The sequence below is a fragment of the Phaenicophaeus curvirostris genome, chromosome 6 (assembly GCF_032191515.1).
Source record: "Phaenicophaeus curvirostris isolate KB17595 chromosome 6, BPBGC_Pcur_1.0, whole genome shotgun sequence".
Classification (NCBI taxonomy): domain Eukaryota; kingdom Metazoa; phylum Chordata; class Aves; order Cuculiformes; family Cuculidae; genus Phaenicophaeus; species Phaenicophaeus curvirostris.
Window position 1 is genome coordinate 15,693,455 of NC_091397.1, and position 24,858 is coordinate 15,718,312.

The following is a 24,858-nucleotide window of genomic DNA, read 5'->3' on the forward strand; positions in this document are numbered from 1 at the left end:
CGATGAGTTAATCTGAAGGGTTGTGGTGTGCAGCTAACTCCTAGCAGCTTTGCTATGTTGTCCTTTACTACCCTTCCACCAGCAAACATTGTCGGTGTGAGATATCATAAGTGTAGGAACAGAGTTGTCCATGTGACTTTAGCAGCCAAAAATCTTCACCGTATAGCCTGGAACCAGGTTGTTCTTGCACCAGTTCATCACCTCTGGATGACATAGTTAACTGCTTCTGATTTTTTTCTAGTTGATTGTGTTTTGTTATTTCATCTTAATTATAATGTAATGTGTATGTGTTGAAGATGAGTTGTGATTTTGTTGGATTCTTCTTGTGTGTTTAGCTTTTTTCTAAAAGAGTTTTGGATCACAAGTTCCTAGAGAGTAAAATGTGTATAAAAGGACAGATCTGTGAGTTAGAATCAAGGACATACAAGTATACAATCTGAGCTGTGATTTTATTTTTGGGGGGGGCGGGGGGGTAAATGTTGTGAACCTAATGCTGCTTGACAACTACCTGCTGAAACTGGCATCCATTTTAGTTCTTGCATCTTAATGATTATAGTGTGAGCAGATCTACTGATTTGCAGAACCTGTAGATGGGCAGTGGTTTGACATGGTTCTGTCATTGCTGGGAACCGCTTGTAGTTCCTTTTGTATAGTTTTCCTGTTTTGTAGGTAAAGATGTGATTATGATGTACATGGACTTGAAATCACTCCTGTCTCTTGTAAGTGCCAGTATTTTTCAAAACTCTTCCCACGTGCTGTGTGGCGGCTTCTACCACCCCATCTTCTTCCAACAGAGACAGTAATCTCTTGAGAATTTGGAGATGTCCTGCTTTGCTTTATACACTGGACTTCAGACTTGGCTGTTTGGATAATTTCCATAAGCAAATGTGCTTGAAACTATTATTTCTTTTAAGAGCTCTGGAATAATTTGGAGAAATTATTGGAAAAAATGTGCAGTCAAATTACAGAACAGTGGATTGTTTCTTTCATTCTGAAGATGTTTGTGGTTACAGCAGTTATGTTCTTTTTAATTGACTTTGTATAATGCTAAAGTGCATCCTGTCCCTTTGGTTTGTTCAACTGTTAATGGCAGGGTTATGTCACTTAGTCTTTTGATGCCTTGTGTTATCTTTATTTTACTTTGAATGTAGACTGCAAGGTGTGCTGCAGAGTAAATATTTCATCAAAGACGCCTTTGTGCTCTGTCAGTGCCAGTTTTCTTTGAGAGACTGTGTGTGACCTGGAATCCAGTGGTGAAAATCTTACCAAGTGTTACTGAAATGTGAAAGAAGGAAAGTACCGTGTGCTTTCAGTCGCTGTGCTTCTACTTGCAGGCAAGAGTGCCTGCTTATAGTTGGGTTGAACCACAATTACAGTATCCTTCCTTTTGTGTTCTAATTGCTGTAATTAGCCTTTTTAATGTAGTGATCTGGAAATGCAACAAGTATGCAAATACTAAATTTGTTTTGAAGAATTACACCCATGCCTTTACACTGTCACTAGAGAGACATTGTCACTCGAGAGATGCTTGTCCTGTTGCCTCCCAGAGCAGAACTGAACAAAAGTTCCAATTCCTTCAGGCTGCAGTGAGAGCTGCTCTGCTGTCTTTCTGCTTTCCCCCGTGTCTTTGCTGCCAGCTTGCTTTAAATTATCTTCTTACTCTTCGATGTTTTGGAAGATGGCAATACTGCTACAGTAAGAATGGATAAAAGGGGCAAACTTTATATCCTGGAATTAATAGAAGGGAGGAGCTGCGAAATAAAGAACAGTGTTGGGATATAATTTTGCTTAGGAAGTTTAAGTACATCATGACTTGCTGTGTTCTTAGTAGTCAGAAGAAGGGTTGATTTTGATGGACTTTTCCTGTAGACTGTCTAATAAAGGAAAATTTCTAAATGAAGAAAGAGGTGGTTGAGGTTTTGTTTGTTCAAACAGCTAGCTGGTAATCGGGTAGGTGTTGGAATTCTATCTGTCAATGTTTTTCTGGACAGGAATTTAGTGGGATAAATGAGGTGTAGTTCGTGGTACTGGCTGGGTGTTGCAAACAGGGATGAAGCTGCTCTGTTCCTCAGACGCCCTCTGTCTCTGGACTGAGTGCTCCTGCCCTTTGACTCTGGGATTGTCTGACCAAGTGGTGAGCCAGCCTGATAACCAGGAAGTCTGATGGGAAATAACCTTGCAGAGTGGAGAGCAAACAGATTTTAAGTTTTGCATGACCTCTGTATAGTTCCAAACACAAATTTGGATGAGCGTTATTACAAGGTAGAGGGAATGAAGTCTGAGCAACAGTACCATTGTTCTGAAAATACTAGATCAAATTAGCAGCACAGCACAACCAATTCCTACAGCTGTATTTCTGATAGCTTTTTATGTCAAGGCAGAGAAAGCAACTGAAGAGGGAAGCTTTTCTGGATGTCAACCTGATTAATAGGTTTAAAATTGTGAAATTTAGAAGTAGGAGGCAGTTTCAGTGAATATAAATTACCTTGAATAAGTATGTGTTGTGAAACAGGATTTGTATGAAAAATCCAGGAGAAGCAAGTGTAGAGAGAGTGGGTAGAAACTGCTAAGGCTCTGGTGTTCGTGGGTAGTTCAGACTGAGGTTTTTGTAAGACAACTGCGGCTATTCAATCTGTTCTTGTTAAGAAGGAATCTTTAACCAGAAATCTAAATGCACTGAAAATGGGAACTGATGAGTAGGAACAATACCTTAACAATTAATGTGGCTTACCTCTAAAGGAGGAACAAGGTGAGATCCATCTAGCAATGAATGTGCAGAAGAAGAGGAGAATTTCCTGTAAATATTTGTACTAAGGGGAAACTTCGATTGTATTTAATACTAATGTGGTTGAAATGCTTGTCTGCCATAGCTTTTCATGAGTCTTAATCTTTTTTTTGCCCTTGGTATTCATTTTAAAAAGACATTTTTTTAATAATGATGCAGCAAAGCCAGTTTAATAGCTAGCTGCTATCAAAGGGAATTATCTTTCTCTCTTCCTCCCTTTCCCCACTGCCTTTTCTGCTCCCCTGGCAGCTCAGGGAGCTAATTTGTCAGTAGAACAATTGTTTTTAATTGTTTTCAGGGTAAATAAGAGGAGAGAGATGGCTTTGGTTCCCTAAGCTGTCATCATAGGTTCAGTCTGGCATAAGGCAGTGGTAATGGCCTCAAGCTCCGCCAGGGGAGGTTTAGGCTGGACGTTAGGAAAAAATTCTTTACAGAAAGGGTCATTGGGCACTGGCACAGGCTGCCCAGGGAGGTGGTTGAGTCACCTTCCCTGGAGGTGTTTAAGGCACGGGTGGACAAGGTGCTGAGGGATGTGGTTTAGTGTTTGATAGGAACGGTTGGACTCGATGATCCGGTGGGTCTCTTCCAACCTGGTTATTCTGTGATTCTGTAATATGGAGAATGACAGCAAGGAGCACAAGACTGCACCTTGCTGTGGTAGCTAACTGCGAGATGAGTTTCCTTCTAACATGATAAATTACAGCCTTTGAGCTTGACTAAACCACCTAAAATTCATGCTGGGAATGAAAGAAACAGCCTGAAGGGCAGCTGATATTCTGGAGGAGAAGGGGAAAAGGCTATACAACTGTGCTGCTTTGAAAAAAACAACATAAAAATCGCAAGAGACCTCCAAAGCAAAGCCCTCTAACAGGCTTTTGGAAAGGTAGAAGCTAAAGGGTTAGAAGCAAGCTATCTGAACAGCAATTCCTGGAGGAATATGGGTAATATAAATTAATTTTATCCCAGTAACCACCTGGAAGAGCCTCATCTCTATGAATAGCAAATAGGAGTTTTTCAAGAATAAGCCCGTTAATCCAGTCTGACTTTCCTGTAGTGGGGCAAGGGACCTAGTGGATGGTTGCATCTTGACTTTTAAAAAAGGGCTTTTTGATATTGCTCTGTTATGCAATGAATGGAAACACTATTGCAGAAACTGTTGGATAGTGAGTGTATTAGGAAGACTGGAAACTATCTGGAACTGGGTGAAAAGTCAAAGTGAAAAGATTTGTTACATTTCTGAAGAGGTCCATCTTTAAATGCCTGGTTTTTTTCAGGAGTGATATGGGACTACAGCATCCACATATTAAATTGAGGTAATGTGAAGGGCAGCCAGTGTGCTTGATTAGGATTTCAAATTCAAAATTGTTCTGACAAACTGAGTAAACAACTGTGTTTAAGTGGAAGGCTACTGTTTTAGATGAATGAGGTGCTGCATTTGGGTGGGAGTAATAGACTGTGCCATTATAGTTAAGGAGGCCCATAGAGTAGAAACTGTAAGCCATAGTAGGTTGGTTAACTGTAGGTATTTAATGTGCTTTTGTGTTAAAAATGAGTGCTTGCAGAGTTACCAACTGCACAAAATTATATGTATTATCAGGAGAGTGAGAGAGAGATGCCGAGGTGTTGAAGTTGAGGGCAAGGTTGCTGTTGTGGATTTCTGTCCAAATAAGTGAGCACTTGGTGCATGGGGATGTAAAGGGTAGGCTGCATTGTCTGTTTATTTTCTTTTCTTTATCAGAATGTCTCTTGTGATGAATCAAAACCGACATGAACAGCAGCATCTGTTTCAGTGGAAGAGCTTTTATCCAGCTGCTTTCATAATATGTGGGTCTACTAACACTCTCTGCTTAAGTACTGAGTATTTTTGTATTTGGGATGGAAATTGGGCAAAAACTATCATTTGTGCTTCTGTTTCAAGAATATTGTTAAGCTTTTTATTTTAAATACTTTTTACTGAAGCCTGATAGGAAGTTAGTGTAGACCACTGCCACTAACAAGGAGTGCCTATTTTTGTATCAGGTAAATTTAAACCTTAATGTAGTGTCCAACTTCCTTTTCTTCCCTGAAACAAAGACTTTTGTGTTTAAAACACAAGTTGGGATAAATGGACCAGGAGTCCTTTAATGATTATTAAACAAATTTTTTTTGTACCATATGCAAGAAAACTTCAGTTCCTACAATCCCCTAGCAGATACTTGTGTCTGCACTTAACATTGTAGAGGATCAAGTGTAGAGGATCAAGTAAGTCCAGTGGGTTTTACTTGCAACTGTATGATACGTCTTATGCTTAGTCCCTTTTTGTGAAGGAACGGAGACAGATGTGGGAAAAAAAAAATCTAAGTAACAGTTTGAAGGTAGAGAAAAGCTAAAGTTTAGACAGAATATGTTAAGTGCCTTTATTGTACTGGAGCGGGGGGTAAATTGAAGTCAGACAAAGGTGTATTTGAGAGCAAGTGGATGAACGCTGTGGTTTTATTTCCATCTTAAAAGTGATTATGCCTACCACCCTTCCACTACAGTTCCCGTTTTGAGTATTTCAGTAATCTGGTTTGTAGCATCTCGGTGATAAATGTAATGGTGCAACTGACGCAGCACTGGTTTACTTGGCACCTAGGAAGGAACTGTAGAGAAACTTGAGAAACCAGCTTTGGTACTAGGGGAAAACTGCTGTGTCACATTGTCAGTAAACAATTTGTATACATGTGCACATGTTGCTGAGGGGGTTTTTGTTGGTAACTGTATGAACTCTGCTGATACTACTGACTGTCTTGACAGCACCACATGGAATGCATTGAGTGGAAGCATTAGAAAATTACTGGAACGGGTAGTGTTACTAATCTGTTACTTGAGTTGTAGTAACTGTTGAAAAACAATTGCAGATTTCTAGAAGTTAATTATTCTCACCCTCTAGTTTATAATTTAATAATAAACTTGATTTGATGAATAAGTAGGGGGAAAAGGAGGATAATGGAAAGCATTGCAATAAATGAGAATGTCTTTAGGAATCGTTTTCCAGGTAAAAATAGTTGTTTCTCATCTTAATAGGAGATGGCACGCCTCCTTTCTGGTTTTCTGACATCACTGGCAGTAAGTGGGCTGTAGCAAATGCAGAATAATACCAGAGTGAATATCTGTCTGCAGCTACTTGTTATAATCTGGGTCTAATCAATCTTAAGTGTCTCTCCATAAATATGTAAGGATGGATTTGTGTAGCTTGGCGTGCCAAGAACATCAAGCTTGACTTCCTAAGTTTAGGAACTGAAGTGTTGTGTGTTTGTGTAAGAGGGAGAGCTCCACCTACTGGAAAAAATTACTGGTTTATGGAATGCGTTTTGTGTCAGGTGTGCAGTGTTGAGTTCCTAGATCTGATTTCAGGGATTTGGAATGAGTGCATTTGCAGAGAAATAATTTCCTTCAATTTTAAGAAGTCTGAGCTCTGAAAAATATTTTCTCAGATTTTTCATCTTGACTTTTTTACGTTTATAGGAACATCATCTCCAACGGGCTATCTCGGCACAACAGGTATATGGAGAGAAGAGGGATAACATGGTTATACCGGTTCCAGAAGCAGAAAGTAATATTGCATACTATGAATCTATATATCCTGGAGAATTTAAAATGCCAAAGCAGCTGATTCACATACAGCGTAAGTAAAGTAACTTATTCATTGAAGCCTACACAGAGAAATTTATTTTGCTACTAGATCAGGAGATTACTCTTAAATGTCTGTTGAACTTGCACCAAGGCTGACTTCTGAAAATTATTTTTCCAATGTGTAAAGGAACATACTTCCTCATGTATGTATGAAGAGCTATATTAAGTACTTGATCAAGAAGTAGACAGACACAGACTGAAGGAGGGCATCTATAAGCTAATATTTTACATTTAGCAATCTAAGGTCTGTTTCTGCCCTGTATAACAGTTGGGGGTTACAGCTTGCAGGGGAAGTCTAGGTCCATTAGCAAGGACAGACGCAAATCTGTTTGAACAGAATATATGTATAACACATAATTAAGAAACTGTACCTGTCCCCTGAAAGTCAACTTGGATAAAATGACAGTAGAGTGGGTTGGGAAGCCAAGTAGAAAGAAATGACAGTTAGTAGTAGTATTTGCCTGTGCCTGGATGGGAGTATTCTACATCTAAAAGTAGGTGGGTTTTGATATCAGTGATGACTTGCAAATGTGTTGGGATTTTGTTTTTGTTGGAGATACCAGGTGTTCGCTATGGTAGATGGGTAGACAAGGTGCTCAGGGACATGGTTTAATGGCAGATAGGAATGGTTGGACTCCGTGATCTAAGAGGTCTTTTCCAACCTGGTGATTCCATAATTCTATGATGTGACCCTTGATGTGAGCACTGCATTACTTCAGGTAACTTCTGAAAACATTATGAACAATTTTCTGCTGCAGAATTCTGTGGCGGTGTAGAATTTAAAAAGTAGTATCTGTGCTGTGTAAATAGCTCTAATGCCCAGTTAACATTGATTAAAAGTTAGGCTTTAATATCAGCGTGAGCTTCTGTGATGACTTAGAGTATTAGAACCATAGAACAATTAGGGTTGGAAGGGGCTTGTAAAAGGTCATCTGGTCCAAGCTCTTCTCTGCAATAAGCAGGAGCATCTTCCATTAGATCAGGTAGAAAATCAGCAGATTAGAGCATGTTGCTTGGCTCCTCAGCAAATAAAGAGACTAATGCTGGCCGTGTTTCATGCTGATATTAAGGTTACACTTTTTCATTCTACTTTTCTGTATCTAGTGGTATAACAGCTGAAACTGGGAATTTCATCTGCATTGTATTCCTCCTGTTTATGTACTAGAAACAAGTGATGCTTTTTGCAGTGTTTCCAAATGTGCACTTGAAGAAATTTGTGTCCGTTATGAACTAAAACAACTGGAACGAGGCATACGAACTGGGGAGAACTTGTTTTGAATGTGGAATGCTGCGTTGTTTGGAAAGCAGAGCAGTTGTTTGTTTTCTGCAAAACATTACTTGTACCTGAAGATACCTTGCTACCTAGAGTAGACCATGCTGGGCCAGTTTAGTCTGACAAATCAACATCACAAAAATGATGAGAATGTGTATAAGGTCATTGTAATACAGTCTCGCACGCTTTTGTTAGAAGTACTTTTGAAGTACATTTGGGCTGAAGTCTGAGCTATTGATAATATGATAAAACTGCAGAACACTGAAGAGTGTTTAAAATTTTGAGCAATCTAAAAAGTTCCTACTGAAATCAGTGAGGTTGAAAGCCACTGGTTGGCTTGACCATTGGTGAGCTTTTGTTGTTTAGCAAAAGCATAGTCAAATAGATACCAGCTTTCGTTCCTGATTTTAATGGTGTAATTTTTTTTCCAAGAAAAAACAAGATAACTTCAATGTAACAAAACATTCCTCTAGTAAATGCAACTTCAACTTTCACTCTATCCTTTAGCTTTTAGTTTGGATGCTGAGCAGCCGGATTATGACATGGATTCGGAAGATGAGATCTTTGTGAATAAGTTGAAGAAAAGAATGGACATCTCTCCTTTGCAATTTGAGGAGATGATAGACAGGCTAGAAAAGGGCAGCGGTCAGCAGGTACAGTTGTACTTTGAATAAAGAATTTGAACTGCACACTCTTTTCATTGCTATATGAAAGTGACATGCTGGGTTTTATATTTAGCCAGTCAGCCTGCAAGAGGCCAAGCTGTTGCTGAAGGAAGATGATGAATTGATCAGAGAAGTGTATGAGTACTGGATTAAAAAGAGGAAAAACTGTCGAGGTCCTTCTCTTATCCCATCAGTGAAACAGGAGAAGCGAGATGGTTCCAGCACAAATGACCCTTACGTTGCTTTTAGAAGACGAACAGAAAAGATGCAGACACGAAAAGTAAGCAGATCAGTAACTCCCTCTGCTTTCTTTCTCTTCATTTTCCTCCTATCACAAAATAGCTTATATAAAGAAACAGTCCTGTGGTGTAGTATAAAACAATAAAAGTTGAGGTGTTCTTTAGTTTTAATTGGCAGTGGTAAAAACATCAAAGAAACTATTTTAGAATAGGTACTGAATGAAAGTTTGTATTCTTTTTTTTTCATTAACTCTACTGCTAAATGTACGTACAGTGTTACTAAGCTGTAGCTCATAGATAATGTGCCAGTGCTTTTCTATTTTAGCATTTGATTTTTTAAACATATATATACACACACATAAATAATTAGAACTTACTGTAATTCAGATTATTTTATTTGAATGATATGGGGAAACGTATACACTGTCTGTCTACAGAATCGAAAAAATGACGAAGCATCTTATGAAAAGATGCTTAAGCTGCGTCGAGATCTGAGTCGTGCAGTCACCATCCTGGAGATGATAAAGAGGAGGGAAAAAAGCAAGAGAGAGCTGCTGCATTTAACACTGGAAATTATGGAAAAGAGGTAATGTTCATTGAGAACTTGTTGCAGAAAGCTTTGGAAACTGTAGTGTATTCAGGTTCCCACAAATACTTTAAACAGTGAGAATTTTTTTTAATTATTTGATCTCTTTCACAGTTACAGGATAGCGTATCTTCACATATGACTATACAGAGGGAGGAAACCAAAGCATTAGAAAGTTGTTTATTATGGGAAAGTTGACTTCTTGGTCATCTATGTTCTTTGGTTACATGTGTACATTTATGCAGATGTGTATGTTTGTACTGTATACTGTACAGGAGGAGAAATTAGTTACAGATGCATTCATTTGGAGATCTGTGTTAAATGCCTAGATTAAGGACATTGCAGCTAATTTTAAGGCCCCTTCCAATCATTACCATTCTTTTTAATCATTATCAGTTTTAGCAAAGCTTGATCCTCTTGAGGGAAGAAAAATATAAGCATTTCACACAGTATAAAAAGTTGTTCTGCAAGTCCTCTCCAACTAGTGCTTTTTTGCCATCCTGTTTGTCAGTTGTGTTGAAGACCAAATGCTCTCTCTGTCAGCTGTCACTTTCCAAATCAACTGAGAATGATATTTATAATATGGAGTTGTTCTTCAGCTTGATGTAACACTTAGAATCTGGATAGACTTCCCTAGATTAAGCATCCATGTTTGAAAAATGAGTGCTTTGAGTCAGCATTTTAAAGCTCTAAAACTAAGTACTGTCTTAGGGAGACAGGTTGAATGTCTCTACCAAGGCAGGTTTTTCAAGTGCTGGCTGTTTTCGGTAGGAATAGAGGGGAGAAATCTTAAAAGACTTCACAGTAGCTTTTTCAAGAATGCAAGCTGTTAAATAGAGGAAAGCCTCTAATGCTCCCTCAGAGTGGAAAGCTGCGCTTCAACTCAGCACTTTCCACAAGATTTGAAATGTGATGTTTCATGCATCTGCTTGTTGTAAAAACACTGCATAACATGAGAGAGGATTCATGAATAAGGCACTCTGCCTTGCTTTTTAAAACATTTTGGATGATAAATGTATGTGCTTAAATGGCACCTGTGGCCAAATGAGGGGGAAGGGAAACCCTCTTTTGTTCTTGCTTCTAATTTGTGCTTCTTTCCTTTATGGTATTACCTTTTTAAGATGTTTTGCAGGGTAGTTATCCTTTTCATTTGTCAGCATTAGTCATCACAATGAAACTTCCATGTTATTAGTCCCCTTTTCTGGGATAACACTTTCTGTACTTCTTGCTATCATCCTGAATGCCCTTTTACCCAGCGTAGCAAATATTAGTCTGTGTTTCCCTGTGCTGCATGTATAATTTTTTTTTTTCACCAGGGGTACATTGTAAATGTTCTGACAAATTATAGAAATAATTCTGATTTCAGGTATAACTTGGGTGACTACAGTGGAGAGATCATGTCTGAGGTCATGGCACAGCGGCAGCCGATTAAACCTACCTATGCTATTCCCATCATTCCTGTGACTAACAGCAGTCCTTTTAAACACCAGGAAGCTATGGAATTGAAGGAATATAAAGTTAAAGTGAGTAATGTTAGTACCAAGTTAGTAGTACATGCTGTTACCTGGATTACAATATAGTATTTTGGGGTGGGAGGAGAGGGGAAGCTTTTTGAAGCTGGAAATAGAGAAGGAAAGCTACAACTGGAATAAAATGTTTTTTTGTGTTGGAGTTATGAGGACAGTGTAAAGACTACTGGCATTCCTCAAGGTAGAAATAAAGGAAGAACAGATGAACTACACAAAAGGACGCATGCAGTTGTTATTCTGGGGGATACGAATATTTTTCTCTAATACTGTCTATAAAGTTAGGATATCCAGAACAAAACTGTATTTATTACCTAGATATTGGACAAAGATAGGACTGGTAAGGTACAAGCTGTATATTTTTTTATGTAGTTCTTTTAATTTGGAGTTTAGTTTTTTTGTGTTGGTTCTCTTTTTCTGTTGATTTTTTTTTTTTTTAAAATAATACGGTTCTCTGATATTTCCATCATGGTGTGTGTCTTAGTCTGTTTTGTATTTAAGTAAATAACCAAATGATCTTATTTGATTTAGACCACTGACCAGCACTGTTTTTCATGTAGACTTTAATTTTGTGCTATACAAAGCATAGCTACAATGCCAGCAACTGAGCATATATTAGATAGGTCAGGTAACAAAGGAGAACTGCTGAGGTATAATTTGAATTTTAAACAAACACTTCTTGTAACTGAAGAATGTCCAAGGGCCGTTTTGCATCTGACAAGGTGGCTTGAATCGGTGGATACTTCTGTTGATAACTGGGCATGTAATTGAGATTGCTGGAGTGTACTTAGCCATTAGTGATGTTACGTCAATGCAGTGTCTTGCAGCTTGAAAGAAATCTATTTCTTGGAAACTTGGGAAATGCACTTAAACTTGACTTTCACAGTATGGAGAAATGTGTGTGATTTTCAGAGATTCTAGGTACCTTTGAGAAGTTTAACTCCTATTTTTGCCTTTAAAGCAGTTTGGTACTTAGTAATTCTTTAACACTGCACAAATGCCAATTCATTTGAAAAGTCAGAAAATTAAAAAGGTACCTCGGAGTTCTTTCTATAGAGATAGTTGATTTTTGGTGTATTTCTCCAAAGTAATACTGATATCTTAACTGTTGGTGTTTTGTCTTACATGAATTGGGCAAACAGTGCTCGAGTCTACATTGTCTATTAAACGCTTCAGTCACTAGAAATGGAATATAGTTATTCATGAAACAGCTGCATGTTTTGCTGTCAAGAAGGTGGAGAGATGAGTTTATTTTTTAGCTTGCTTACATAGGAGCTCTCTAAACCTCCTGTTTTAATCTTAATTTGCTTGTGTGTGTAATTTTACACTGTGCTTTTTTTTTCCTGCAGCAAGATAAACCTGATGTTATTAGACCCAAAAGAAAGTATGAGAAGAAGCCAAAAGTCTTGCCTTCATCTGCTGCTGCTACTCCTCAACAGACAAGTCCTGCTGCACTGCCAGTCTTTAATGCTAAAGATCTGAATCAGTATGATTTTCCTAGCTCAGATGAAGAACCACTCTCCCAGGTACGACTTCTTGAATTCTGTGCTGCTCATGGGAAAAGACTAGAAGTAAAGCTCATGAATATACGAATCTCTCTCCTCATGCACTCCCCATCCCCTCTTTAAAGGTTTTGTCTGGTTCTTCGGAGGCTGAGGAAGAAAATGACCCTGATGGTCCTTTTGTCTTCCGTAGGAAAGCCGGCTGTCAGTACTATGCTGTAAGTAGAATTTCCTTATGGGTTATAAGACAGAACGTCATTGTGGGAAAATGTCTTGTTTAATTAATTAATTGTTTAAAATTATTTTAAGCCTCATTTAGACCAACCTGGCAATTGGCCATGGAGTAGCCCTAAAGAGGGAAGATTAGGAGATGTGCGTTACAGATACTGCTTGACCACCCTCACTGTACCCCAGAGGTGTATTGGGTTTGCACGAAGGCGAGTCGGCCGTGGTGGAAGGTAAGCTGTTTCTGAAAATATAATGTAAAAAAATAAAGTACAAATCAGTAAGACATAAAGAGCAAAGTGGAAAAACGGAGGCATCAGGGAGATTGAGGTTTTAAATACTCCACAGAATCACAGAGTGGTCGGGGTTGGAATAGACCTCCAGAGATCATCCGGTGCAGCCCCTGTGCTAGAACAGGTTCACCTACATCAGGTTGCACAGGAACGCATCCAGGCGGGTTTCAAGTACTAGTGAAGGAGTCTCCACAACTTCTCTGGGCTGCCTGTCCCAGGCTTTTGAATTTAGGAGGACATTTGAATTTCTTTTTAGTTACATAAGCAATTTTATTTTATTTTCTGCGGGTCTTTTCTTTGTATCATGTAACTCTTATCTTTCAGCCTGATGATTTTTCAGAAAAAAAATACATGTTGTTGTAGTGTCTTAATGCATGCATGATGAGGTACATCAGCTGTTCAAACAGTAAAAGCAAAAATATATGCATGAAGAGAAATCTTAATGTACTTATTACTGTAAAACACTATAATCATGCGTTGGGTCTGTTTTGGGGAGAGCGGGTGCTTGTTCTAGCACTGGTTTGTGTGGTTTGTTCTGTCCCTTTGTTGTGCCCAAGCACAAATGGCAAACTGGTGACAAACTGGTGTTGTCTTGCTACTGTATAATTCTGCATTGTTTTCTTGGTTTTAGGGTGCTACTAGACAGAGCACATTCGGACTACGATAATACATTTCATCAGCTGGATTTGGAAATGTTTTCCTCATCGCAACACTCTTCTTCAATCAGTCAATTTGCCAATACCTCAGAAACAAATACCTCGGACAAATCTTTCTCGAAAGACCTCAGTCAGATACTAGTCAATATCAAATCATGTAGATGGCGGCATTTTAGGCCTCGGACACCATCCCTACATGACAGTGACAATGATGAACTCTCCTGTAGGAAATTAAACAGGGGTATAAATCGAACAGGCACAGCACAACCTGGGACCCAGACATGCAGTACCTCCATACAAAGTAAAAGTAGCAGTGGTTCAGCACATCTTGGTATGTTTATTTTGACAAATATGCTTGTAGAAACTTTAAACTTGACTCTAAAAATCCACAGTGTCATCAGGTCATCCATACGTTACATCATGGTCTGTTTCAGTGACAACAGCCCATCTTCACTTTTATCTGTTTGCTACATAGAATGTTTACTTGTTTTTATTGCTAGCAGCAGTGTACTGTACTCGGTTTCATTCAAATGCTGTCTTGGTATGTAATTACAGTGTTAGAAACATGAAGCCTTAGGAACTTTAGTACAAGGTGGGGTGGTGGGAAATGTTTAGTTAAAACGTTTGCATTTAAAATCCTGGCATGTTATGAATTTTTCATTTGAACATACATGAAATTTAAATGTCATTTCCCATTTAGAAAATACCCAGCCCACCTGTACTGATGCATCAGCTCATGCTTGACAAAACTCTCACTAATCAACTCTACATCTTGTCATGAAGTAGCAGGTTACATCTCACAGAACCTGAATTACAGAATTGAAGACCTGGCCAAGGAAACTTGATGTGTTGTTAGGTTGTTTTTTTTTTGGAGTGCGATTGGATAGCATCAGTTTTTATATTTGCTACTTGACACTGGAAGACTGGTATTTACATGTTTAGATGCTAACTTAAAAAGCTCTTGGATTTTGGTCAGTCAGTACATTAAATGTTTTGATTTTTTTAACAGAAAGCGAATGGTTTTTTGCAAAGAAATAACTTCAGAAGTTCACTACCATTTTGTAAGGAGTCTAGAATCATGTTTTCCTTGCCATTTTGAAGTATGACTTCGGAAATAAATTAGAATACCTAGATAATGTAGGAGTGGGATGGGGAGAGATGTGTTTGCCTAATAACCTCCCCAAATTGTGGAATGTTTTTGAGATTTGCTTGAATAGTGTAGGGTATCAGATTACTTTAGTCCTTCTGTTTTCCAGTGTATTTTGTACCTTTCTTCCCTGTACCACCTGCTGGTTTTTTCTTTTCCTGAAAAGTCTTTCTCCTTGTATTTTTAGACTTGGTGAGCAGATTTGTTCTGCTGCTTTATTTCATGCTCCCTCTCTGTGCTGCCCTAGAGCAGGTCCTTGCCCCCAAACCCAGTTATTTTCTCTTTCATGACACTTCTTGCTAAAAATTTCTCAAGGCTGAACCTGATGGTTCTTCTGCTTTGTGATCTAAGTGTGCTTTTTGGTGTTCAAGTACTGTCCCTCAGTGTTTCAAATCAGTTAACTAAGTCCAGAACTGAGAGATAGCATCCTCTCACCAGTCGCCATTCTGAACTCTCTTAAAATGGTAGTCGTGTTACTAGTGGGAAAACAAAACTAATGTGTAATGTATAGATTATAAATGCATTATAAAGTATTAATGGACAATGTCACATACGAAAATCATAGAATTGAAAAATTGAGTGATCAAGTATGAAGTATGTCTCTGTGTGTATATAAATCAACGTGCATGCATCCCCCTATAGTCTTTTCTCCCTAAATAGTTCTGTGGAAATGGTTTATCATCTAAAATACTTAAGTTGATATTCCAAGCTTTTCCACATTTAAATATTGTGGAGTTTAGATTCATGTTTTTATTAGGGTTTGATAAAGGAATGAAACACGCAATAAAAAGCTATGTCTGAATTCACAGATCTAATTTAAATTGGTTACCACAGTCTTTGGACAGTCACTTGTTTAGTAGAATAACCAGGTAGATTGTACCTGTGTAATTTAAAAATGTAATAGGGGTTCTGGTGGCATTGGAGGTGTGTTATGAGTTTGTGTTAGTGTTGTAATGATGATCTGATACTCAGGTGTAGGTGTTGGAAAGGAGCATGTGGTCTAGTTCATCTTGGTGCTCTTCTCTTTCTTGGTGTTCTTTTTCTGGTTTCTTAAAGGATTCCATAAGATGCATTGTCTGCACAGATTGCAGGTGAATTTGTCTCTCGTTTATGAGTTTAACTTCTTCAGAGGTGCAGGTCAGTTGGGGCTACAGCTGCTGAGTTGTCTTCTTACTTTCTGTAGCAAATACTGTAAAGAATGTCAAGTATCTATCATCTGTACTAAAGTTTTTCTAATGGTCACCACTGCATTTTTCCAACCCAGTAGAGCGTCCCTGTTCCTTTTTCTTAGCAGTCCTTAAAGCTGGGAGTTCGTTGTGGTGTGGACTTTTTAGGGTTGTTCCTCTTTTCCTTTTAGGTTTTTGAAGTGGCACTAAGTCTTTTTACCACAAAATACCTATTGATGCATGAGTTGTGGTCAAACCATATTACTTACCTTTAAGGTTAAGCTCATCCTTCAGAGAAATCATGAGCTTTTTCTGCTTTGAGTGATCAAAACGTGTTGCTGACATGGAAAAGTTGCTGTGGAAAACCTTGCTTTTCAGGTCTGTTAATACAGGACCAGGACACGCATGAAGTTGAGATGGTATCTCAGGTCTCCTGTTAATCGGAGGATATGGGCTAAAAGCTATGCTGTCACATAACGTTCTCAGGCCACAGGGAACATTGTTTTTCATCCTGAAGGTTGGAGAGAGATTTTGCCGAAGAACCAGGCATTTTATAAACATTTTGAAGTGCCTTTGACTCTGAAGAAGTACAAGTGATTCTGGTCATGGCTTTCAGAGTGCTCAGCGTAAAAGATCTGTGGAAGATGATGTCACATGGAGATTTTGTGTGTAAATGGAGAAGGGGTGTCTTACAATAGAAATCCCATGCAAGTTACTTTAAAACAGGGCTTGTACTGGACTTGTGTGATAGACTTTGGCTGCAGGATCAAGTGGCCAAGAGAAGTAGCGTGACTTTTGAAGAGAGTGGGTTTTCTTCATCTGATAGAATTATGAAAAAGCATCCTTTTTCCTCTTCTGAAAAGAGCTGATTCAAGGATCTTCAGGCATACATTATATAGAAGACCACTAAAAAGCACATGAGTGCAAAAGCGTGACTCTTAGAGGAATAACTTGCTCAGTGGGGAAGCTGTTCACTCTGAACAAAGTGCAACAGAATTATTTCAGAAAAGGAGCCTGTATTGCAGGCAGTCTCATCAAGTTTTCTGAATCAGTCTCCAGAGATGGTACTTGTATCAAGTCTGGAGTGCATAGTAGGCATGAATATTCATGGCATGAAGTGTTTGTGTCCCAGGAATTTAGTCTTCCTTGTTAGACTTCTTGATTGATCTACTTCTGCCAGGCAGATGGTAGTCTTTTTGAACTGTACCACATTACAGGGAGACCATGCTGGAGACTTGCTGTCAGATACATTGCGTTTTTATTTTTGGATGCTTACATCTAGTAATTGAGACATTTAAAACTGCACAGCATGTATAATTCTGGTTTAGCCTCGTATTTAGGAGGCAGACCAGAGATACCAGTTGCTAGTGAAAGATTTGAGCTCTGGTTCCCAGGCTCCACAAGCAACTATCACGTGTTTTGTTCTTGTCTGCCTTCGTCATACAGAAGCTAGGTCACTTTGAAAAGTAAGTCTGTGAGCTGTCAAGACTAAAAAGGCCAGCAGTTAACTAGTCTGCTCACTTAATTTGTAATTCCTTGAGAAGAAGCCTAAATATTCTAGCAGAAGCCATACTGAAAAATCTTAAGAGAGTTACAATGTTTGGAATTGTAGGCATTAGTGTATATGAGAAACTGTGGGTGTCCAGAATGTGGTTAAAGAATCCAGAGTAGCTTACCCTGCATTTTCTTGTCAATGAGATTTTTAGGTGACGGGCTACAAGTTGTGCTTTGCTACTCGGTAACTTTCTCTGTGAAAATTCTGTAGAAATACTATTTTTCCCAGTAAACTTGGAAGCTTTTTGGCATCTCTTAATCTGCTTTTTAAAAGCAGGCTTGCACACTTGGGGGGCCCAGCAGGATGTTGAACTATGCTGTCATTTCCCAAATGCGTGTTTAGCATTTCCGTGTCCTAATTTGTGATGTTGGTTGATGAATCTGTACCATTTTTCCATGTTATCATTAAGGATACTGACACCCATTTTCAGGCATCCCTTTCCTGGAAATAAGCAGGAAGAAATTCCTCAGTCCTTGTGGCAGTTCCTTGCACTTGAGTGGAAGAACTTGTCTTACCTTTTCATTGCTTTCATGCTATTGCTGGCCAGTCTTTTTATTTAACCTTTTTGTCTGTAATAGTGTCAACAGTGCTGACTATATTTTACTGTTTTCCCTTTTCCAAATGCGTATTTTCATGTTTGCAGGATAAACTTGGTCATGAAAAATACTGACATTTGTAATGGCCACTTTCAGTTCTCGTTGGAACTTAACAGTCTTGCCCTGTCTGTGGCTCGGGTGTTGAGATCCCAGTTGAAGAAGCATGAGTAACACGTGTTTATAGCCCACCCTGGGCTTAGTCAAATGAGGAAGTCTTAAAAGGAAAAGCCTCTTTAATCTGGAGAATGTGACTGGGGGTGGGGGAAGAATCAACACTTACTAAACATCTAAGCACTTCTGGAGACTTTTGAGCCTATAGTTATACTAGGCATTCTCATTCAGCTTTAGCCCACTTGGAGTAATGCTTTGCACTGAAAGGCAGGATCCCTGGGCTTGTGTAAACTGTTACACTTTGTCTGCATCCCATGCAAGGATGGCCACGTTTGTAACTGGGGGCTGAACTGTGTGTACACCCAAGTGCTCTGTGACATTTTAGTGGACATTTGTGTTAAGAATGATGAGCAGACAAATAAGCACGCATAGCAAGCATTTCTAGCTTTTATTCAATAGCTAGTAAAAATCCTCGTTAATTATTTTCTGTCCATTTTTCTTCCACTACCGTGTAGGGAGTGCACGTACAGATCTTGTATCTAGTTTATAATTTTTAAATCTAGAGTTCTGATTTTAGGAGCTTCACACTTGTTTGGCTGAAATTCAAGGCTGTTGTAGTAATAAACACAGGCATAATAATTCGTGTTCTCATAGTTTCTAATAATGCCATGTTTAAGTAAAATCAATCTTGAACTTCTTTTCAGAAAGTGACACATCTTTGGGCCTGGTGCATCAAATACTAAATCACACTGATGGCTCTAAGTCTCTCCAATCTTCTGAATTCACTGGTGAGAACTTGCTATACAGTAGAAAGTCTTTAACCAGGCAGTGTAAGCCAGGTAACATCTCTCATAAGATAGAGATTAAAAAAATGTGGTGTTATGGATTACTTAGTATTGTGAATGATGTTTGCTTTGCGTGCACTTTGGCATTAGTAACCAGTTGTTCTCTTATGCAGCAGGGATGCGATGCTTTCATGTATTTCCCTTAAGAAAACATTGCAGTGTGATATATCATCTTTCCATGCGCTTGCAGTTTTGTAGTTCATAGGATTTCTCAGTTGAAAGTTTTAGTTATGTGATCTTTCATCTGTTACCTGATCAAAACTGTGTTTTTAATGGCTGTCGCCTCAGCTGGAACCCCGTACTCTGATTTTTAGAGGGATTCTTTGAATCCACTATAATCTTAATGTTTCAACTTTCCAACTGAAATAATGTTTTCCGCTTGTGAGAACAAATGTTTGATGATATGAAGCAACTGCCTTTTTTTTTTTTAAGTTACTCTTAAAATTACTGTAAATATCTGATTCTTAGCTAGTTTTACAGGACTGAAGTATTTGCTGAAAGCTTCAATTAAGCTGTTTGAGTCAGTATTATTTTTTTTAAAAAACCTTATATTTAAAAGAAAATATGCCTACCTGGATAGGCATTGTTCACTTCACAAAGCTTGCTCGGTTTGCCTGGAAATAGTTAGAATCTCTTATTCAGGAAATCAGAAGGAATGCTTATAGAGGGACGAGGCATTTACACGTGCATTTTCTGCTTTCCAGTGCATGCTTCCTGGGTTTTAGGAAACTGGTTCTTTTGATTAGTTTGTATTTTCCTGCTTCAAGGAAGCAGAGTAACAGCTCATGGGTCACCTCACCGTAAAACTTGGCAGCTGTGAGTCGGGAGTAGAGGCTGGGCCTCTTGACCATAGAAGACCAAATCTGTTCATACAGATTCCACAGCTACCCCCCACCACCCTCACTGGTTTCAGCCACTTCTGGGGAGGACTTGCATTTTCAGAGAAGCTGAATATAAGCTACTGCATTTTAAGACTAGTACACATTAAATGCTGTGGTAAAGCTAGTTTTACATTGCAGTGTAAAACTACTGAGAACTATAGATCTTTGAGGGGTCCATTGACAGCATTGCTATTACTTTGTGCTCCAGAAAACAACACTTGTTGAGTATCAGCATCCCGCGGAATTTGGTAGGCATGCAAGCAGAATCATCTAATTGAAAGGTGTTATTTAATCTTTTAATTAAAGAAAAAAAATGTATATGTAATTATCCCAAAGATTACAAACGTCTTGCTTACAATTATGTAAATTGTGGTAGGAAAACATTCATCGTGTAGCGTGTTGTTAAAAAATTTGAGTTCCTGCACAAGATTTGTGGCTGTCCCTGAGGGAGATACTAAGCAGTAGGTTGTCCTGTAGGTCAGTCTCAGCTACGTTTCCATGTATTTCCATGTGTTTCTTTCCATGTATTCATAGCTGCAAACTCTTGATGCTTTTTCTTCTACCTTCCATTCCTTTTGAAGTCTGTAAGCTAGGGCACGTTTCTCTTGCTGCCAAAGGATACCGTTAATACAGTTACAGAATAGGTGCTTACATGGGCCCAAGTTGTTAAATGAAGTTAACAGCATAACATGAGGTAGTGGCTTAAAATCCTGAAGGTTGTCTCAACTGAAATGTTACAGCTTTGTTTGGAGTTCTACCAGGAACAATTCAGAAGCATACTGAGTTTTCATTGTTTCCATTCAGAACAGCATGCTGCAGACAAATGAGTAGGAAGCATCTGTGTAGCCTAGTCTCTCAGTAAAACTTGAGCTGCCCATCTCCTGACAACCATCTTGATGTGGATAACTCCAGGAAGGCTTGTGCCTTTGGGGTTCTTAATGGTTAGGTTAACTTGGTGACTCTCTTCCCAAGACACTTGCAGTAATTTATGTATATCGAAGGTCTGGGGGAAACTACAGTTGTTAGCTATGAAAGACAGTTGAGATGTTCTGAAATTATAATGTTGTTTATAGTGTATCAGTCGAGATATTTGCACTTCCGCCCTCATTGGATTGTGTAGTGAATGAAATTGGATATTCTGTCACTGTCCAATTTGGTAAATTCTGCAGTATAAATGATGGAGCCATGACCACTGTGGCCTTCGCATGCTGTTTGAGAAGAGTCTATGAACACTGCACTCCTGGCTACGGTTGATGAAGCAAGAATCCGTTTTAAATCTCATGTGTCATCTCTAGCCATTGAATGTTATATTTTTGTCCATTTCTTTAACTTCAGTTTTTCTGAAGCCTTGGAAGTCTCCAGTAATATCAGGAATATATAGCTTTGTGTAGCAGTGCTCTTTTGTGTTCCCAAAAACATGGTTGCTGATTTAAGGGTAGAGAAAAGGCAAGAAGCAAGGCCAGACCTGCTTTTTTTTTTTTCCAGCAGATAAAGAACGGTGTATGACAAAAGAAAATTACATTTATTTTTACTACTTCTACATATACCTTTTTTCTCCGACACAGGTGAAAGATTTTCAGCTGTGCCTTTTCTCTTCTTTAGAATAAAAATGAGCAGAGGGAGTAAAATTTCTGGAAAGAGGTTCTTAGGGGCTTAGTGTTTTCATAGGAAGAGTAATACTGACATTCACTTTGAATATATCAGTGATTGCATCTATGTTAGCTTTGCATGCGAGACTAAATATTTTCTGCGGGCCATATAATGAGTCCATTGATAGTGGCTGTGTTTTTGTGGTCAGTAATGCATCCTACTAGAATTGCTTTTTCAAAAAATAGAGTTGAACTTAGACTAGTTAGGGCTATGCCTGCAGATGCAGAGGCACAGGCAGAAAGGGCCAAGTCTCAGCAGGACACCTCTATATGGCCAGCTCTCTGTGGGAACAACTCTATGCAGGGAACTCTTCAGCTCCTGGCAAGAGCCCCCATCGATGTTGAAGGGCTTTAGGGAGCTTGGCGTGTGCCCAAGGCGGGGAGGGAGGACTATCTGCCAGACCACTTGCTGCCAGGCACTCAGAGCTCCTTGTGTAGTTGTCCTCGCGGACAGCCGGGCGTGTAGAGTTTTCCCACAGGGTTGGCTGCTGAGTTGTCCTAGACCGAAGGCAGTGTCACTCAGTGCCCCTGTGATTTCGCTGTGCTTGCATGTGTGATTTCCCCAGAAAGTCTTCTTCTATTCCAGTCAGTTGTACGTGACAGAATACGTATATGTAAGGTTAAATAGGTGGAATTGCTTTCATGTGAAGTACGTACAAATTTTTTTTTTTTTTTGCATGGGAATGATAGCTTTCCAAAGCAACTTGCCTCTCGCAGTCTTTAGGCTTATTATTTGAGTTGACGTGTAACATAGGCTGTGTTCTGAGAGCAGGAGGGGAAGAAACATAGTGACAGTGTTAGTGAGTGAAACAGATGGTGGCTTTTAACAGGCAAGGATATTTGAGCAGAAGTAAGAGAAGCAGTTTGAATATAGATGAGGGTCATGGTCACAGTGGGGTTCTCTATTGCTTGTTTACTTTGACAGCTGCATAACTTTTCATAGTGGTGGGAAACTTACAGCTGTAAGGGTCACAGGCTGCTTAAAAGGAAATAGACTGATGCACAGCTTGAAAAATATAATTTATCTGAATGTTGCTTCCAGAAAGAAGGGGGTGTAGATAGACTGGCTTAAATAACGGCTGTCCTAAACAAACACAGATTGTCTCAAACTTACTTACAGTATCTCCAAAAGAAGACTATATTTTGGGGTTGGTTAAACTAAAATAGGTAGCTGTGCTTACTACGTACCTATTTTGTAGCTAGAATCTAAAATATGCTTTAGGCTTGAAAACTGAAATTAACTATTAATAAATTTTACTTAAGTGGAAAAAAGTGAGATAGTTAAGATGGAGGAAATGTTAATCTTCATTCAAATAGTAGTTTAATGTATCCACTTTTGCTTGTTTTAATTTTTGTCAGTTTGTCTGTTGTCTTTACCTCACTTACACAACCTGTTCCTAAGCAATGTGTTTAATGTCATGCTGTAGCATAAAATACCTTACTAATACATGGAACTTTGAGAACCACTGGAACTGTTTATTTAAACCATACTGATTGTTAACTTTAGAGTTTTTAAAAAACATTTATTTAATATGTCACTACTAATTGATGAATATAAATTGGATATATCAGTACCAGAACAGTACATCCATCTTTTTTTCCCCTCCGCTATTTGGCTTTCTATGTATTAATCTATTTGTGCTCAACCTTTCTCACTCTTAACTTCTGTGTGTGGTGGCAGTTAAAAAAAGAATCTGTATGGCTTGTAGTTATATAAAGTAGAATTAAAAATCTAAACAGCCAACTTCTGCATATTTGATCTATGAATTCTAGTTTGAGTTGGTTTTTTTCCTTAAGGACATTTGAGTGGTGTTACAGTTAAGCTACTCAAATAGGAATAACTTTAAAACATAAAAAAAATTAAGCAAGTTGAAGTGAGATTTAACTGTAAGAGTATTGGGAAGTAATTTGTCACTTACAAATGGGTGCTGTGTCCCAGCTTACTGAGGAATGTTTAAAACCAAAAAATTAGAAACCTGAATGTAACAGCTGAATGAAAATTTAGAACTTCCAAGTGCTCAGCTAGCAAAGTGCTGGTATTAATTCAGTGCTATTTCCAGTACATAACAGGAAGGATTTGGATCACTAATCTACAAAACAAAAAAACACCAGTACACTGGAAAAAAGTATGCTCAGTAGCGTTTGCTCTGTTTGTTTTTAAATATTAATTCTTATTTTGGTTAGCCATTTATGTTGACTTGTTCAACTTCATATACGAAGTACAACTGCTCTTCAGAATCCTTTTGTATGCAGGAGATGATTATAGTTTTGGTAGAAACAGATTTTCTCCAGGCAAGCAGGCCTGAAGGAGTAGATTAACAAAAAAAAAAAAAAAAAAACCAAAAAAAAAACCGACCTAAAAAATTCAGTTTGTGAACAGAATTCAAGTATCGTGGTGATTTATTGCCGAACAGTAGTAAACTTTTCCAGAAGTGCTACTTGCACTGCATTCTAGAAGTAAGAATACTATGAGCATCAGTACAATCCAATGAAAATTGCAGGGAAAATCTGAAAGGTGTATCCTAGGCTGAATTTGCAAGGTCAGTTTTAAATTGAAAACTGAGACTTCCTTTCATTTTGGAAAATTTATAAAAAAGTTAACATTTTACAAAATTAATCAGTGACCTCCGCTGCACCATTGGGTATCTGTATGAATAATGCTGGTTTTTAATCGGTTTTGTACTTATGGGCCAACTGGATAGAATTCTGGTTGACTTGTGGTGCACTGACAACTAGGTCACCTTTTGGAGATATCAGGGGGAAGGATGTGGTGCTGTCAGCTTCTGTATTGATGGAGTTGCTGGTACATGTGTGATTAAAACCAGCATTCTGATAGCCTGCATAGTTGTAAGCACACCCAGTTTAATGTTTGCAACTAAACTTAAACCTTAGGCACTTGTTATCTTCAAAGTGCTGTAAGGGCTGAAAACATGTGGTTCCCAAGTTTTGCATATACATGTGCTTTACTGGTAATGCAGATACTGAAGCTTCACAAAGTGATGAGTGATGACATCTCTACCTGTAATTTCTTTTTAATCGGTTATTAGAGAGATTTTGGTGGGTTTGGTTGTATTTTGGTTCCCTCCTCCCTCTGCCTTTCTGCTGTCTTGAACCAAGTGCAGCAGAGCAGTTGAAGGGCTGTATACTGAAAACCAGCTTGAAATGGGAAGGCTTAATTTAAATAAAAATTTCTAGGAAGGTGGTAGCCTTTTTGCCATAACGGTTCATTAAGGCTCTTAGGAACTTGCTGTGGTGTATCATTAATTTTTTTTACGATTATAAAGTAGATGTGTTTATATACACGACACCTACATATTTTGATGTAGTGTTTTCTCGTTTTATATTTTGTTCAGCATTTACAGCCGAACAATACCAGCAACATCAACAGCAACTGGCACTAATGCAGAAACAGCAGCTTGCACAAATTCATCAACAGCAAGCAAATAGTAATTCCTCTGCCAACACATCACAGGTGAGGGATTTGTCTGTGCTATGATTTATCCC

The 24,858-nt window shown here is 38.6% G+C and overlaps 1 protein-coding gene across 6 annotated transcripts in view; it reads left to right on the forward strand.

The window, feature by feature from the left end:
- EPC1 (enhancer of polycomb homolog 1) overlaps window positions 1–24,858 on the forward strand; it is a 67,938-nt gene that overhangs the window by 39,454 nt on the left and 3,626 nt on the right. For 4 of the 6 annotated variants that reach the window (XM_069859396.1, XM_069859397.1, XM_069859392.1 and 1 more), the window contains 11 exons: window positions 6,272–6,431; window positions 8,220–8,365; window positions 8,451–8,657; window positions 9,054–9,202; window positions 10,569–10,725; window positions 12,078–12,254; window positions 12,359–12,448; window positions 12,540–12,688; window positions 13,380–13,735; window positions 18,684–18,767; window positions 24,708–24,826. In XM_069859396.1, coding sequence (XP_069715497.1) covers window positions 6,332–6,431; window positions 8,220–8,365; window positions 8,451–8,657; window positions 9,054–9,202; window positions 10,569–10,725; window positions 12,078–12,254; window positions 12,359–12,448; window positions 12,540–12,688; window positions 13,380–13,735; window positions 18,684–18,767; window positions 24,708–24,826 — 1,734 coding nt within the window. In that variant the 5' untranslated portion in view covers window positions 6,272–6,331. The remainder of the gene's footprint in view (window positions 1–6,271; window positions 6,432–8,219; window positions 8,366–8,450; window positions 8,658–9,053; window positions 9,203–10,568; window positions 10,726–12,077; window positions 12,255–12,358; window positions 12,449–12,539; window positions 12,689–13,379; window positions 13,736–18,683; window positions 18,768–24,707; window positions 24,827–24,858) is intronic. The other 2 variants (XM_069859393.1, XM_069859395.1) reach the window with 1 other exon arrangement.